This window comes from Ailuropoda melanoleuca, chromosome 15 (assembly GCF_002007445.2).
Source record: "Ailuropoda melanoleuca isolate Jingjing chromosome 15, ASM200744v2, whole genome shotgun sequence".
NCBI classification, from domain to species: Eukaryota; Metazoa; Chordata; class Mammalia; order Carnivora; family Ursidae; genus Ailuropoda; species Ailuropoda melanoleuca.
This window is the reverse complement of record NC_048232.1, coordinates 6,818,761-6,834,820: the sequence shown is the minus strand read 5'-3', so window position 1 is coordinate 6,834,820 and position 16,060 is coordinate 6,818,761. Positions and strand designations below refer to the sequence as shown.

At 39.9% G+C, this 16,060-nt stretch overlaps 1 protein-coding gene and 1 long non-coding RNA gene across 7 annotated transcripts in view; one reads left to right on the top strand and one right to left on the bottom strand.

Annotated features, from left to right (window-relative positions):
- Positions 1–4,860, top strand: part of LOC117796279 — a 19,281-nt gene extending 14,421 nt beyond the window's left edge. The window contains exons 3-4 of the long non-coding RNA XR_004620653.1: positions 852–961; positions 4,288–4,860. This is a non-coding gene — a long non-coding RNA (uncharacterized LOC117796279). The remainder of the gene's footprint in view (positions 1–851; positions 962–4,287) is intronic.
- Positions 1–16,060, bottom strand: part of ATP5F1C (ATP synthase F1 subunit gamma) — a 23,103-nt gene extending 7,043 nt beyond the window's left edge. The window contains exons 1-3 of one of the 6 annotated variants that reach the window (XM_011237764.3): positions 15,902–16,060; positions 5,965–5,999; positions 2,243–2,374 (exon numbers count right to left, since the gene is read on the bottom strand). In XM_011237764.3, the coding sequence (XP_011236066.1) occupies positions 2,243–2,374; positions 5,965–5,999; positions 15,902–15,957 (223 nt within the window). In that variant the 5' untranslated portion in view covers positions 15,958–16,060. Of the gene's footprint in view, positions 1–2,242; positions 2,375–3,118; positions 3,154–5,964; positions 6,000–15,822 lie in introns of all 6 variants that reach the window. The other 5 variants (XM_011237763.3, XM_034643538.1, XM_034643537.1 and 2 more) reach the window with 5 other exon arrangements.

Genomic DNA, 16,060 nt, shown 5'->3' with positions numbered 1-16,060 from the left:
ATCTCTAGTACAATTAAAGAATTTATAAGGAGACCAAATTACAGAGTACCAACTTATCTAGATATCAGACTTGTAAAGGATGCAAATCTTCAGCACACAAGCATTTTTAAAAAGAAGCAAGTATTTACTGACTTGCTCATATAATCTGCATATCAAGCTCTTATAAAAACTTGGCATTAAAATAGCAGATGCCACTTTTATTTTGGGGATTGCTCTAACCATCTCACTTGGTTGGTCTAGTTTTGGAAGCAGCAGAGCCCAAGAGGGGATTAAACGGGATGAAATATGCACAGATTTTACTGGGGAAAGAGAGGAAATGGCTGTGGGAGAAGGCAGGAAGGAGTCGGGAGGGCCATCACATCATGATGCAGGTCTGACCTGCAGGAAGGAGGGAAGAGGGGTTGGGTGGCAGCTTCCTGGACCACTGTGCAGTTGAGGGGAAGTTCAGCAAGACTGCTGGGGGGCTGCAAGTCTCCCAAGAACATGCCTGCTCAAGCGTCCTGCTGCTCAGGTGTTGGCTAGGCATGGCCCCTGGGAAGCGTGGCCTGGGTGCAAATGCAGGGTGAACTCCAACAGCTGGTGCCCCCATGGGCGCAGGGAGCATCTTCACGGCCACCACATTCACCCATGTCAACAAAATTCCTCCTATTACCTTTTTTCAATATAGAGCAGGGATTCTCAAATGCCAAAACCTGAGGACCCTCCATAAAAAGCAGAGAAGTAGGGTGATGGGCATTAAGGAGGGCACTCGTTAGGATAAGCGCTGGGTGTTATATGTAAGTGATGAATCACTAGGTTCTACTCCTGAAACCAGTGTTACACTATATGCTAACTAGACTTCTTTTTTAAAGTAGGCTCCACCCTGGGTATGGAGCCCAACGCAGGGCTTGAACTCACCACCCTGAGAGCAAGAGCTGAGCTGTGATCAAAAGTCGAACACTTAACCAACTGAGCCACCCAGGTAACCCCTAACTAGAATTTAAATAAAAATTCGAAACAAATAAACCAAAAAAGCAGAGAGAAGTAAATACCTCCACAGTTCAGGGGAATGGGGAGAATATCTAAGTCTCTTTTTATGTTTTATATTGTACAGCATAAAATGCCTGTTAAAATTTTCTATTTTAAATATTTAAAATGATTAGCCACTTAATACCTAACAGTTAGTATTTGGTCTGAAGGACTTCAGAACCGACTGGCAGCCTTGGCTTAATTTTTAATATTTTACCACTAATACTCTAATCAGCCACCTAAGTCAGTTCTTTATTAGAAAATTTTGTGATTATAGACTTCGGAGGGAAACAAATTTATTATACTTATTATATCAGCAAGAAAGGTGAATAGTGAAGTAACTTTCCCTCTTCATGTAAAAAGGCTAGAGTAATTTATCAACCAAACTTTACTGAGCCACTAAGGCACTTAGGACTTGTGCACCGGATGGGACTCATGACAGCAAAGGGCTGGAGTTGATAAGGATCGCTGAACCCTAACTACCAACTGTCTTCCGTACCTGTTACATGAAACTAAACGTGGTGTTTTTAGAGCAATGACCCATTTCCACCAAGGCCTAGCGCTCTACATTTTCTCACGCAAAGTTGTTTTTTTTTTTTTAACCAGTATAAATGGATGTTTAAAAAACATGAAAGAGCACAAGAAACTTTTGCATGAGGCAATTAAATCTAAAATGCAGATATATCAATACACAGATACTACATAGATTTTCTTCAATTTCGAAATAAGCGAAATGTGCCTTCTATACAGTTGACGTTTACACATCCCACTCACGTATTCACGAGTCCCGTCCACGCCTGCTCAGTCAACTGCACTGCAGGGTACCACCTCCCCATCCCGTAGTCTTAGACCAGCACATCACAACATCATGGGACGAAGTCAAGCACCTGAGTTGAATGCACTGTATTTCTAAGTTCTTTTGAATATACAGTTAATAATTTGGGAAATTTTTCAGAGTATTTTTAACATTCAAAGCCACATACAGCGGTTAAGAGGCAGGCTTTGACGCCAAACCACCTAAGTATGTGACCTTGGGCAAGTTACTTGATTTTAGTGTTTCCCATCTGTAAAGCAGGGACTCTAGCAGTTCTAATCCTTGTAGGGTTGCTGTGAAAAATGAGTAATGACAAACACTCAGACTAGACCTGTTGTCACCAAGCACCAAATGAAAGTCACTAGTGGTGATCTCTGTTAAACAGTTCTTCATAATTTGTGAATTACACCCTTCACTTACCCAAAGATCCTATCCCATACACTCGAGCTGGTTTCAGCTCCCTCTCAGCTCGGGCATATTTTGCTGCTGCTACCATTTTCATAGACTTGGTGATTTTCTGGATGTTTTTGATTGACTTTAGTCGCCTGGTAACTGAAAAACAGAAGTACTATGTTATGATAAAAGGAGTTATCATTCCAGTTGTGAATTTATCGCAATAGCTTTCTTTTTTTTAAAAAAATTTTTTTTAAGATTTTTTAATTTATTTATTTGACAGAGATAGAGACAGCCAGCGAGAGAGGGAACACAAGCAGGGGGAGTGGGAGAGGAAGAAGCAGGCTCATAGAGGAAGAGCCTGATGTGGGGCTCGATCCCATAACGCCGGGATCACGCCCCGAGCCGAAGGCAGACGCCCAACCGCTGTGCCACCCAGGCGCCCCTATCGCAATAGCTTTCTAAACTGTAAGGCAGAATACTCAGCACTCAGACCATCGATTAACAGCATGATGATGAGGCTTGAAGTGAGAATGAGTACCGAGCACAGGTGAAAGCCAGCTGCTCCTCAGACAGGCAGGGTGACCACATGAGTGCTAACAGAAAGTCAAACCCAGCTGCCACTTAGGACAGGATGGCCACGGAAGAGGGCAGCACATTATACATTTAAAACATTTAAATACAGATTTTTCTACTATCATTGTCACAGTACAGACAACAGAAGCAGAACCGTGTGCTGCCTCACACTGGTCTTTTCCAAAACAAATTCAATGTCACACACATATGACCAAGAATCATTTTGTCAATTTTGATCAAATATACATGGGGCTAAAGAGCATATTTTTATTTTTATTTGTCAAAATTTAGCTTTTCTTCATTCACATATTGAGATAAAGTACTTACTATCTTTTAAAGTTGCCATATTTCGAACTTGGATCCTGAAAACAAAAGTTTTAAAAATATTTTAGTTTTCTGAAAAATAGCCCCATGATACAAGAAAAACCTTCAAAGTTAATAAATTTAAAGAATGCCCCATAAAGAAACAATCTATTAAATATAGGACTCTGACATACATATATTTATATATACACACACATATAGATATATTTAATCCCTTAATACTGATACAAACCCTATTACCTAAGGCCTCATTTTGTCTCCCTTAACAACACAGACCTTCCACCGCAGTCACGATTGTGATCACACATGCTCTAGTCCCACCTTCATGCCTCTGCTGGCACTGTTTCTATGACAGAAAAGTCCTTCCAAGTATACTTAAAACCAAGGTCAGCCACCTCTAAAAAGCTACCTTGACTTCCTTAGTTCACTGAAACTTTTCCAAGTAACACTTAAGATCAATTATACATTCTAACATGACCACATGTGTGAAAGTACAGTTTATTTAAACCAATTCTTAACTTCTCCAACTCAATAAAAAGATACTAAGTAGGGACTCGTGGGTTGCTCAGTTGGTTAAACATCTGCCTTCAGCTCAGGTCACGATTCCAGGGTCCTGGGATCCAGCCTGCAAGTCTCTCCCTCTTCTCTGTGCTCGTGCTCGCTCTTCCTCTCTCTCAAATAAATAAATGAAATCTTTTTAAAAAATGTACTAAGCAGCCACTATGCTCCAGGACATGGTCCGTGACCACAAGAAGCATACTATTATTTCATAAACAAGATTCATAAAAACTTAAGGTTTTACATAAAACGTAACACTAAATATTTTTCTAGTCTTTATGATTAAAGTGCTAATGCATAAAAGTAAGAATGATGTGACTTATATGCATGTTAAATATACACACACGTGTATATTTATAAAGCTACATTTATGAAAAATAAGCAGGAGAGGAACGCCACCCTATTAAGGAAGACAACGTGTTATCAAATATAAATTAACTGTTAGCCCTTAAATGTCTACAAAGTGTCTGTGTTGGCTCAGAAAGCTCCATGGGAGAACTGAAGAATCTATAAACTTGTGCATAACCAAAGAAGGCCTAAGGAGGACATTCCAAATAGGATGTAGTTTTGAAGCTGGACAAGCTGGGTTAATAAGCTTAAATTTTATTTTATAGGTAGCAGGGAAACAATGAGTATTTATAAGCCCACAACCAGTTTAATTTCTAAGTACCTCAGATGGCAGTGAAAAACATAAAATGATGTTGGAATATTGATGACATGGGGACTGCATGGGGCTGCTGCAGCTTCCAGACTGGAGAAGGTAAGGACCTCAACTAACATGTTGGCAAAGCAACAGGAAGACCAGATTTATGAGCGAGTTCTTAAGGGTGAAAAGGAAACCAGTAAGAATGATTTCCAACTTAATGACCTGAGTAGACAGTGTTGTCATTAACCAAGGTAGGAAAACTGAGTGGGGATGATCTCTCTAGAGATAATGAATTTTAATGAATATGACACAAAGACCATGGGACAAGGTGGAAATGTCCAATGGGTTTGGAAACACGTGAGATTTTTGAGACTTGGGAAAGAGATCTATAACTCATGGAACATGGAAGCTGGTGCCAAAATACGGAAGTAGAATTACAAGCAGAAGGAACATTTCCTAATTTCATGAGGCCAGCATTATCCTAATATCAAAACCAGATAAAATCATTTTAAGAAATGAAAATTAAGAGGACATTATCTCTCATGAACATGGATGCAGAATTCCTCAACAAAAGATTAGCAAACTGAATCCAACAATGTATTAAAATGAATTATACACCATGACCAACTGGGATTTATTCCAGGTATACAAGGCTGGTTCATCATCTAAAAATCAAATAATATAATCCACCACACCATATGAAGAAAAATCATATGGCCAATAGATGCAGAAAATTTTTTTGACAAAATCTAATGCCCATTCACAGTAAAAAGCAAACAAACAAAACACAAAAACTCTCAGCAAATTATGAACAGAGAACTTCCTGAACCTGATAAAGAACATCTACCAAAACCCCCTATGGTTTAATGATGAAAAACTAGGGAGTTTCCCCCTAAGATTGGGACTAAGGCAAGGATGTCCTTTCTCCTTACTCCTATTCAACACTGTACCGGAAGTCCTGGCTAATGCAGTAAGACAAAAAAAAAAAAAAAAGGAAATAAGAGGTATNTTTATTTATTTGACAGAGATAGAGACAGCCAGCGAGAGAGGGAACACAAGCAGGGGGAGTGGGAGAGGAAGAAGCAGGCTCATAGAGGAAGAGCCTGATGTGGGGCTCGATCCCATAACGCCGGGATCACGCCCCGAGCCGAAGGCAGACGCCCAACCGCTGTGCCACCCAGGCGCCCCTATCGCAATAGCTTTCTAAACTGTAAGGCAGAATACTCAGCACTCAGACCATCGATTAACAGCATGATGATGAGGCTTGAAGTGAGAATGAGTACCGAGCACAGGTGAAAGCCAGCTGCTCCTCAGACAGGCAGGGTGACCACATGAGTGCTAACAGAAAGTCAAACCCAGCTGCCACTTAGGACAGGATGGCCACGGAAGAGGGCAGCACATTATACATTTAAAACATTTAAATACAGATTTTTCTACTATCATTGTCACAGTACAGACAACAGAAGCAGAACCGTGTGCTGCCTCACACTGGTCTTTTCCAAAACAAATTCAATGTCACACACATATGACCAAGAATCATTTTGTCAATTTTGATCAAATATACATGGGGCTAAAGAGCATATTTTTATTTTTATTTGTCAAAATTTAGCTTTTCTTCATTCACATATTGAGATAAAGTACTTACTATCTTTTAAAGTTGCCATATTTCGAACTTGGATCCTGAAAACAAAAGTTTTAAAAATATTTTAGTTTTCTGAAAAATAGCCCCATGATACAAGAAAAACCTTCAAAGTTAATAAATTTAAAGAATGCCCCATAAAGAAACAATCTATTAAATATAGGACTCTGACATACATATATTTATATATACACACACATATAGATATATTTAATCCCTTAATACTGATACAAACCCTATTACCTAAGGCCTCATTTTGTCTCCCTTAACAACACAGACCTTCCACCGCAGTCACGATTGTGATCACACATGCTCTAGTCCCACCTTCATGCCTCTGCTGGCACTGTTTCTATGACAGAAAAGTCCTTCCAAGTATACTTAAAACCAAGGTCAGCCACCTCTAAAAAGCTACCTTGACTTCCTTAGTTCACTGAAACTTTTCCAAGTAACACTTAAGATCAATTATACATTCTAACATGACCACATGTGTGAAAGTACAGTTTATTTAAACCAATTCTTAACTTCTCCAACTCAATAAAAAGATACTAAGTAGGGACTCGTGGGTTGCTCAGTTGGTTAAACATCTGCCTTCAGCTCAGGTCACGATTCCAGGGTCCTGGGATCCAGCCTGCAAGTCTCTCCCTCTTCTCTGTGCTCGTGCTCGCTCTTCCTCTCTCTCAAATAAATAAATGAAATCTTTTTAAAAAATGTACTAAGCAGCCACTATGCTCCAGGACATGGTCCGTGACCACAAGAAGCATACTATTATTTCATAAACAAGATTCATAAAAACTTAAGGTTTTACATAAAACGTAACACTAAATATTTTTCTAGTCTTTATGATTAAAGTGCTAATGCATAAAAGTAAGAATGATGTGACTTATATGCATGTTAAATATACACACACGTGTATATTTATAAAGCTACATTTATGAAAAATAAGCAGGAGAGGAACGCCACCCTATTAAGGAAGACAACGTGTTATCAAATATAAATTAACTGTTAGCCCTTAAATGTCTACAAAGTGTCTGTGTTGGCTCAGAAAGCTCCATGGGAGAACTGAAGAATCTATAAACTTGTGCATAACCAAAGAAGGCCTAAGGAGGACATTCCAAATAGGATGTAGTTTTGAAGCTGGACAAGCTGGGTTAATAAGCTTAAATTTTATTTTATAGGTAGCAGGGAAACAATGAGTATTTATAAGCCCACAACCAGTTTAATTTCTAAGTACCTCAGATGGCAGTGAAAAACATAAAATGATGTTGGAATATTGATGACATGGGGACTGCATGGGGCTGCTGCAGCTTCCAGACTGGAGAAGGTAAGGACCTCAACTAACATGTTGGCAAAGCAACAGGAAGACCAGATTTATGAGCGAGTTCTTAAGGGTGAAAAGGAAACCAGTAAGAATGATTTCCAACTTAATGACCTGAGTAGACAGTGTTGTCATTAACCAAGGTAGGAAAACTGAGTGGGGATGATCTCTCTAGAGATAATGAATTTTAATGAATATGACACAAAGACCATGGGACAAGGTGGAAATGTCCAATGGGTTTGGAAACACGTGAGATTTTTGAGACTTGGGAAAGAGATCTATAACTCATGGAACATGGAAGCTGGTGCCAAAATACGGAAGTAGAATTACAAGCAGAAGGAACATTTCCTAATTTCATGAGGCCAGCATTACCCTAATATCAAAACCAGATAAAATCATTTTAAGAAATGAAAATTAAGAGGACATTATCTCTCATGAACATGGATGCAGAATTCCTCAACAAAAGATTAGCAAACTGAATCCAACAATGTATTAAAATGAATTATACACCATGACCAACTGGGATTTATTCCAGGTATACAAGGCTGGTTCATCATCTAAAAATCAAATAATATAATCCACCACCATATGAAGAAAAATCATATGGCCAATAGATGCAGAAAATTTTTTTGACAAAATCTAATGCCCATTCACAGTAAAAAGCAAACAAACAAAACACAAAAACTCTCAGCAAATTATGAACAGAGAACTTCCTGAACCTGATAAAGAACATCTACCAAAACCCCCTATGGTTTAATGATGAAAAACTAGGGAGTTTCCCCCTAAGATTGGGACTAAGGCAAGGATGTCCTTTCTCCTTACTCCTATTCAACACTGTACCGGAAGTCCTGGCTAATGCAGTAAGACAAAAAAAAAAAAAAAAGGAAATAAGAGGTATACAGATTTGGAAAGGAAGAAATAAAGCTGCCTTTATTCATAAACGGCATGACTGTCCATGTAGAAAATCCCAAAGAATTGGCCAAAAAACTCCTGGAACCAATGACAGTTAAGGTCGTAGGGTACAAGGTCTCTATACAGAAGTCAACTGCTTTCTTTTTANTTCTCCCTCTCCCTCTGCCCCTCTCATCAGCTGGTGCGTGCTCTCTCTCTCAAATAAATAAAATCTTTTAAATAAATAAATCTATAAATATATAGTATACATGATATAAATATATATAAATATATCTTTTAAAAAAATGGTTAAGATGGTAAATTTTTGCATATTTTACCACAATAAAAAAAACACAGAGACTACATATAGTCTAACTACAAAAGACTACATATAAATCTAACAAAATATGCCACAAGAAAACTACAAAACTGATGAAAGATCTAAATAAATGGAGAGAGATTCCATATTTATGAATAGGAAGATTCAATGTTACTAAAATGTCAATTCTTCCCAACTTGATCAATACAATTTTAGACAAAAACCTCAGCAAGTTATTTTGTATATATCAATAAACTGATTTTAGGGGCGCCTGGGTGGCACAGCGGTTAAGCGTCTGCCTTCGGCTCAGGGCGTGATCCCAGCGTTATGGGATCGAGCCCCACATCAGGCTCCTCTGCTATGAGCCTGCTTCTTCCTCTCCCACTCCCCCTGCTTGTGTCCCCTCTCTCGCTGGCTGTCTCTATCTCTGTCAAATAAATAAATAAAATCTTAAAAAAAAAAACAACTTGATTTTAACATTTATATGGAAAAGCAAAACACCCAGAATAGCCAACACAATACTGAAGAGCAAAGCCAGAGAACTGACACTACCTGATTTCAAGACTTACTGCTATAAAAGTCCGGTAATCAAGACAGTATGGTATTGGTGAAGAATGGGCAAGTAGATCACTGGAAGAGAAGAGAGAGCCCAGAGTTTCACTCATAAGTGAAATCAAAAACAACAAAAACAAATGAAAACATAAAAAGTGGAATAAGACCCACACAAAGAGCAAACTGACGGTTGCCAGGATGAGAGGGGTGGGGGGGGATGGGCAAAATGGGTGAAGGGGAGTGGGAGATACAGGCTTCCAGTTATAGAATGAGTAAGTCAGGGGAGTTAAGACACAGAGTAAGGAATAGGGAATCCAGAAAGAGACCCACACAAATACAGTCAACTGATTTAGGTTTGATACCAAAGCAAAGGTAATTAAATGGAGAAAGGATACTCTTTTCCACAAGTGGTGCTGAACACGGGACATCCATATGGAAAAATATTAATCTAGATAATAACCCTGCACCTTTCACAAAAATTAACTTGAAATGAACCATAGATCTTAAATGAAAAACACAAAACTATACAACTTCTGTAACATATCACAGGAGAAAACATAGGTGCCTTAGGTATGGCTCTAAGTTTTTAGATAAAATATGAAATGCATGATCCGTGAAAGAAGAAAATAATTAAGCTGGCCTTCATTAATTTTAAAAACTTATGCTCTGTAAAAGACACTATGAAGAGAAAGAAAAAGCAAGCCACACACCAGGAGAAAATGTTTACAAAACACGTATCTGATAAAGGACTGTTGTATCTAAAATACACAAAGAATTCGTAAAACTCAACAATAAGAATACAAACAACCCAAATAAAAAATGGACAAAAGATCAAAACACAAGCCTAAGGAAGAGAAACAGATGGCAAATAAGCATTAAAAAGGTGCTCAGTATCATGTCATTAGGGAATTGCAAATTGAAACAATGAAATGGGGCACCTGGCTGGCTCAGTCAGAGGCGCATGACTTGATCTTGAGGTCGTGAGTTCGAGCCCCACGTTGGGAGTAGGGATTACTAAAAAAATTAAAAAGTTAAAGAAAAATAAAAACAAAAACAAAAACTTTGGGGCACCTGGGTGGCTCAGTCAGTTAAGCGTCTGCCTTCAGTTCAGGTCATGATCCCAGGGTCCTGGGATCAAGCCCCACATCAGGCTCCTTGCTCAGCGGGGAGTCTGCTTCTCCCTCTGCCTCTGCTGCTCCCCCTGCTTGTGTTCTCCTGCTCTTCCCCCCCGAAAAATAAATAAAATCTTAAAAAAATAAAATAAAACAATGAAATACCACTTCACACCTGTAAGAATGGCTAACTTTTTTTTTTTTTAAGAGAGAGAGGCAGAGAGAGAGAGAGACACTCTTAAGCAGGCTCCACACCCAGCATGGAGCCGGGCACAGGGCTTGATCCCACCACCCTGAGATCATGACCTCAGCTGAAACCAAGAGTCAGATGCTTAACCAACTGAGCCACCCTGGTGCCCCAAGAATGGCTAAATTTTTTAAAAAATGACAATTCTAAATGATGGCAAGGATGTGGAGCAACAGGAACTCTCACTGATTGCTGGTGGGAATACAAAATGATATGGCTACTTTGGAAGATGGTTTGATAGTTTCTTAAAAATCTAAACAGTCTTAACATACGATACAGCAATCACGCTTCTAGGTATTTACCCATCTGAGCTGAAAACTTATGTCTACACAAAAACCTGCACACAAATGTTTATAGCAGTTTTATTCACAATCATCAAAAACTGGAAGCAACCAATATGTCTTTCAATATGTGAATGAACGGAAAAACAAACTTGTACATCCATACAATGGAGTTATTCAGCAATAAAAATAAGTGAGCTATCAAGCCACGGAAGATATGAAGAAAATTTAACTGCATATTGCTAACCCAAGCCAATGTGAAATGGCTATATACTGTCTGATTCCAACTATCTGACATTCCAGCAAAGACAAAACTACAGCAAGAGTAAAGATCAGTGGTGGCTAGGATTCTGGGGAGAGATTTTTAGGGCAGTAAAACTATTCTGTAATACCGTAATGGTATATAGATGCCACTATGCATTTGTCAAAATCCACAGAATATACAACAAAAGAATGACCTTAATGAAACCATGCACCTTAATAATGTACCAATACTGTTTCACTAATTGTAGTACATATACCACACCAATGCGAGATGTGGTTAAGTCGAGAACTGTCCGGAGTCGGATGTGGGTATATGGAACTCTCTGTCCTACATGCTCAACTTTTCTAGAAATCTGAAACAGTACTAAAAAATAAAGCCTCTTCACAATACCCTCAGAAAAGGATATTATAAAATTGTTTTATGACCCCATTTTTGTGATTCTATGTGTTTATGTGCATAAAAAGTCTGAAAGGTCATAACCAAAACCATTATTTTTAACAATCTCTTTCTTTTTTAAAGATTTTATTCATTTATTTGAGAGACAGAGAGAGAGCAAGCACAAGTGGGGGGCAGAGGGAGAGGGAAAAACACACTCCCCACTGAGCAGGAAGCCCAGGGTGGGTGTGGCTCAATCCCAGGACCCTAGGATCATGACCCAAGCCAAAGGCAGCCGCTTAACCAACTGAGCCACCCAGGTGTCCCAACAATCTCGACTTATATATCTTACTACTGGTATTACACTGTCATAGAGAGAGAAATACACAGAAGAGGATGGAGACTACGTGAAAAACATTAGACTTGTTCTAAGAATGGATCCACTAACGGAAAAGAAAGAAGTTGTCAAATACTGACAAGCACTACTATTTCAGAGCACACTTAACTGACATGCTAACCATTCCATTAACATCTTTTCATAATGGCACTTGGAAAATAACATCATTTGTTGATTTTTTTTTTATCTACTTTTTCACCACAACCAATCTAAATGTATAGACTATAAGAAGTGACATTTGGACATGATGGATCCAGGCAGACACTCCAATTTAAGGGACATTAAGTTTCTAGTCAGAGAATATCATAGGGAATAAATCTGAATTGCATGCCATATTTGGATGAACACAGAATGTTTTGGTTTCCACAAGTCTCCCAAGTGAGAGGTATGAAGAGGTAGGATCTTTTGTGATTCTTTATGCTGTGCACATGCTCTAATTTCCTATTTTGAAGTCCTCTCATGTTTAGCTTTCATTCAGTTCTGAAGACATCTATGTTATTTCATTTTTTTTAAAAGATTTTATTTATTTATTTGACAGAGAGAGAGACAGACAGCTAGAGAGGGAACACAAGCAGGGGGAGTGGGAGAGGAAGAAGCAGGCTCCCAGCGGAGGAGCCCGATGTGGGGCTCGATCCCAGAATGCCAGGATCACACCCTGAGCTGAAGGCAGATGCTTCGACTGAGCCACCCAGACGCCCCTGTTATTTCATTTTTAAGTAAAATTTGAGTACATACAGAATAACCACGAGCTGATCTCAACTCTCTTTAGGGGCAACTTGCTCTGCTGAATATGTAATTTTTGCAAATGAAAATATAAAGTTTTGAAACAGTTGTTTATTCCAGAAAACTACATCAAGTCCTGAGAAATCCTTGGGAGATTACTGGAGAAAACTGAAACATACCAGATATAATGGACAGAAAAGTCAGAAGTTGTGGATTACATTGTTATTTTTAAGATTCTATTTATCTTTGCGAGAGAGAACGAGAGAGAGAGAGAGAGAGAGAGAGAGAGAGCAAGCGCGCGTGTGCATGTTGGGGGGGGGCAGAGGGAGACGCAGACTCCCCACAGAGCAGGGGCTGGATGCGGGACTTGATGCCAGGACCCCAGGATCATGACCTGAGCCAAGGGCAGACACTAAACTAACTGAGCCACCCAGGCACCCCTGTGGATTACCATTATTTACTATGATCATACAGCACTGTTAGCAAAGCTAAGAACAGTAGTAGAGGAGGGAGTCAACGAGGTTGCTACGGGAACAATTCTTCAAAGAAATTACAGAGTTTGCAAGAATGTTAAGTGTATAATGCTATATAAATACAAAAATTAAGGAAGAAGCAGCAACAGCTAATTTTTAGGGAAAATTATGAAGTATGTCTAATTCTAATAATAAATCATTGTATGAAAGTCCATCACCTGCCTCTCCAACAAAAAATGACTCCCTGGCACTTTTTCCCCCATGACCACCCATGATCCAGTCTTGTTTGGCAAGTACAATAAACCTTCTTACATTTTATGGAGGAACTGCATAATGTCGTTTACAGTTTTCAGTTCATGTATCTGGATCCATACCAGCATTTCTCCTACCATGCTCTGTTCTTTACAAATACTGACTCATTTTATCTTCGTGCTAACCCAAGAGTGCTGAACTGTGCGCAATTATTACCTCCATTTAACCGACAAAGAAATGGTGGCAGACACCGAGTAACTTGTCCAGGGTCACACAGCCAGGTGGGTGGCAGTCGAGATTCAAATCCTGATAGTCTGGCTCCAGAGTGGATCTCCTACACTACACACCCTGATGCCTCACATTTTTTTACTTTTACAAGTAAGTAAATATCTGCCACTTCAGTCTCCAAATACAATATGCCTTGTGTTTCCTGAAACTCCATCTCCCTTCCTTTTCAGCGTATATAATTCAATTTATGGCTATTGGTATGCTACTATAAAACAGTCCACTTTAGAGAATGGGGAACATGAAATAACATTTATCTTCCCCTGATTTGAAGACAGAAAAATCACACGTCTCTTCCTTATTTCCATCTTCTTAAATGCTACTTAAAAACAAATTTAATTTCCTGAAACTTACGGTATTTTACTGATACCCTAAACAATTAATATAATTTCACTAAGATGTTAATAAGGCCTAATATTTTAGCTGTTAGTAAGCTAACCTCCCTGAAACAAAACCTGTAACAATAACAAATTGCATTTTTAAAGCTTCCAATAACCAAAACAGAACAGAGAAAATGCCCCTTCATGGTTCTGTAAAGGCAAAGCTATTTTTCTCCGCTTCCAAATTAATTCTGTGGAGTGTGAAACATTAAGATGGTTTTCATTTCTGTACTTAAAAGGCAATTATAAGTGGGAAGCAAAAGGGCACCCAGAATAATGGAACACATGAAAATGCTTTCCCTCAATGTTTGATGAAGATTCATAACCTACCAATTTAAAACCAACATTCTAAAGGGGTTAAGGTCAAGACTACAACCTGTATCTGCCAATGGAGGTTCCAATTTAGGAGCCTAGCAGTTATGTCAGACTACTGTTATTTAAAACCATCCTTTATTATAAGATCTTCAAATTGCCTTACAAGGTTTTTTAAAAATTGCTACAATTTTATGCAAAGTATTTTGTCCTCGTTTCAGAAACTCTTTCCATTTCTTAAAGATGAACTTGGATACTACCTCAGGTAAAAATACTGACAGATGACATTTCTGCACAGCAACTGGGGAAGGAGAGCTGACGTTTGCTGAGAACCACTGCATGCTAGAAACTGTCCCATAACGCTCACTAAGACCATATATATTTGTTTACCACCAACTGTTTAGTACTTTCCACAGTACCAACTTGGTGCAGGGCAGGCACCCAGCAAATGTGTGCTGTGTGATTAACAAATGGGACAACCTACATGACTGAGAATCCAACTAAGGTGAAATGAGTACTCATTTTCAATATTAGAAAAAAAAAATCTGACTTTGAAGGCAAATCCACCAACAGTTTTATCTAGATATTCACATCCTATTTCATCACCTTATTACCCTAAATTTTTTCTCTATTGTTATGAATTTTTTGCTTAATGAAAAACGTACCTATTTTCATTAAGGCTTTATAGTCCCTCCACATGAAAATTAGGACACAAAATCTAGTTTTGCGCTGCAGCTCGTTAGAATTCTTCCTTACTGTAAAACCGAGGAATTGCTACACTCAGCTTTTAGCCAATAATCCCCTTAGCATCGTGTCTGAAATTCTTCCAGACTCCGTCTAGCTTTAAGACATTTCATCCTATTACATGGTACCACCCACAAACCAACGTTTATCTGCCTATTGCTTGGACTTCTAATACGCATTTTTTTTTTTTTTCGGAAACCAATGTTTAAAATCCTTAAACTTGCACGGCAGTTAACAGATGGCGCTTGAAAGCCATCTATCTCCTCCTCAGGACCTTGGGACAATTTCATGACCTTGCAGGGTTACTGCTTTAACATAAAGGTTTCAAGATAGTGCTAGGTGTCTTTCCTTTCCGATCGCCATCAGACGGATTTTTATGGTCCCTTTTGCATCCGAACTACCATAAGCACACGAAGGCACTTGTTTTACTCAGCAGTGCCTAGCAAAGAGCCCGCGCTACAGAGTAAGTGCTTAATACACGTCCTGGCTGAATCGAACAGCTCTTACTGGCCCATACAAACCCTGCCCAGCACTAGAGGGTTTCAAAAGGCGTCAAGGACACAAAGCACAACTTAACCTTCCCCTAGACCTTCCCTTAGGTCTTCCCCTCCCCCTTTGTGGGCCCGGGGAAAGACGACTCTATCTTCACCTGCCCGGCACGCAGCAGGGGCTCCCTAAGTATGTCTTAGCTTAGTGAATCCAAGACCGCCCTGAAATCAATTCGGACTAAAGTCTCAAGCCCGAGGTCCAAGATGACCGCTCCTCGTGGCCCTCACGCCGCCCCACCCCGCCTCAGGAGACGTGGCGAGCCCTTGCTGTCACCGCAGCCCCTTCGCGCACCCTTCCCGGAACGGAGGGGCTTCCTGCAGCCCGGGCTTCCCAAGGCCTCCTCGGGACAGGGGGCCTGACAGGCCCTGCGACCCCTGTCCCGTCCCACTTGCCTCCACTCGCTTCCTCTTTCCCCCGACCGAGCTCTTCCATTCCTCGCAACCCTCCCGTTCCTTCCGCAAGCTGCCATACCATTGCGGCTGCACGGCCCAGGCCGAGAGCCCAGCGACGCCCGCCCGAGAGAACATGGTGGTACCGGCCCGGCTGAAGGTCGGTCAGACAGTCCTCACCGCGCATGCGCGGGTCCTTCCCGAAGCGCCCTCCCACTCTGCTTTCTCCTTCAGTCTCGCT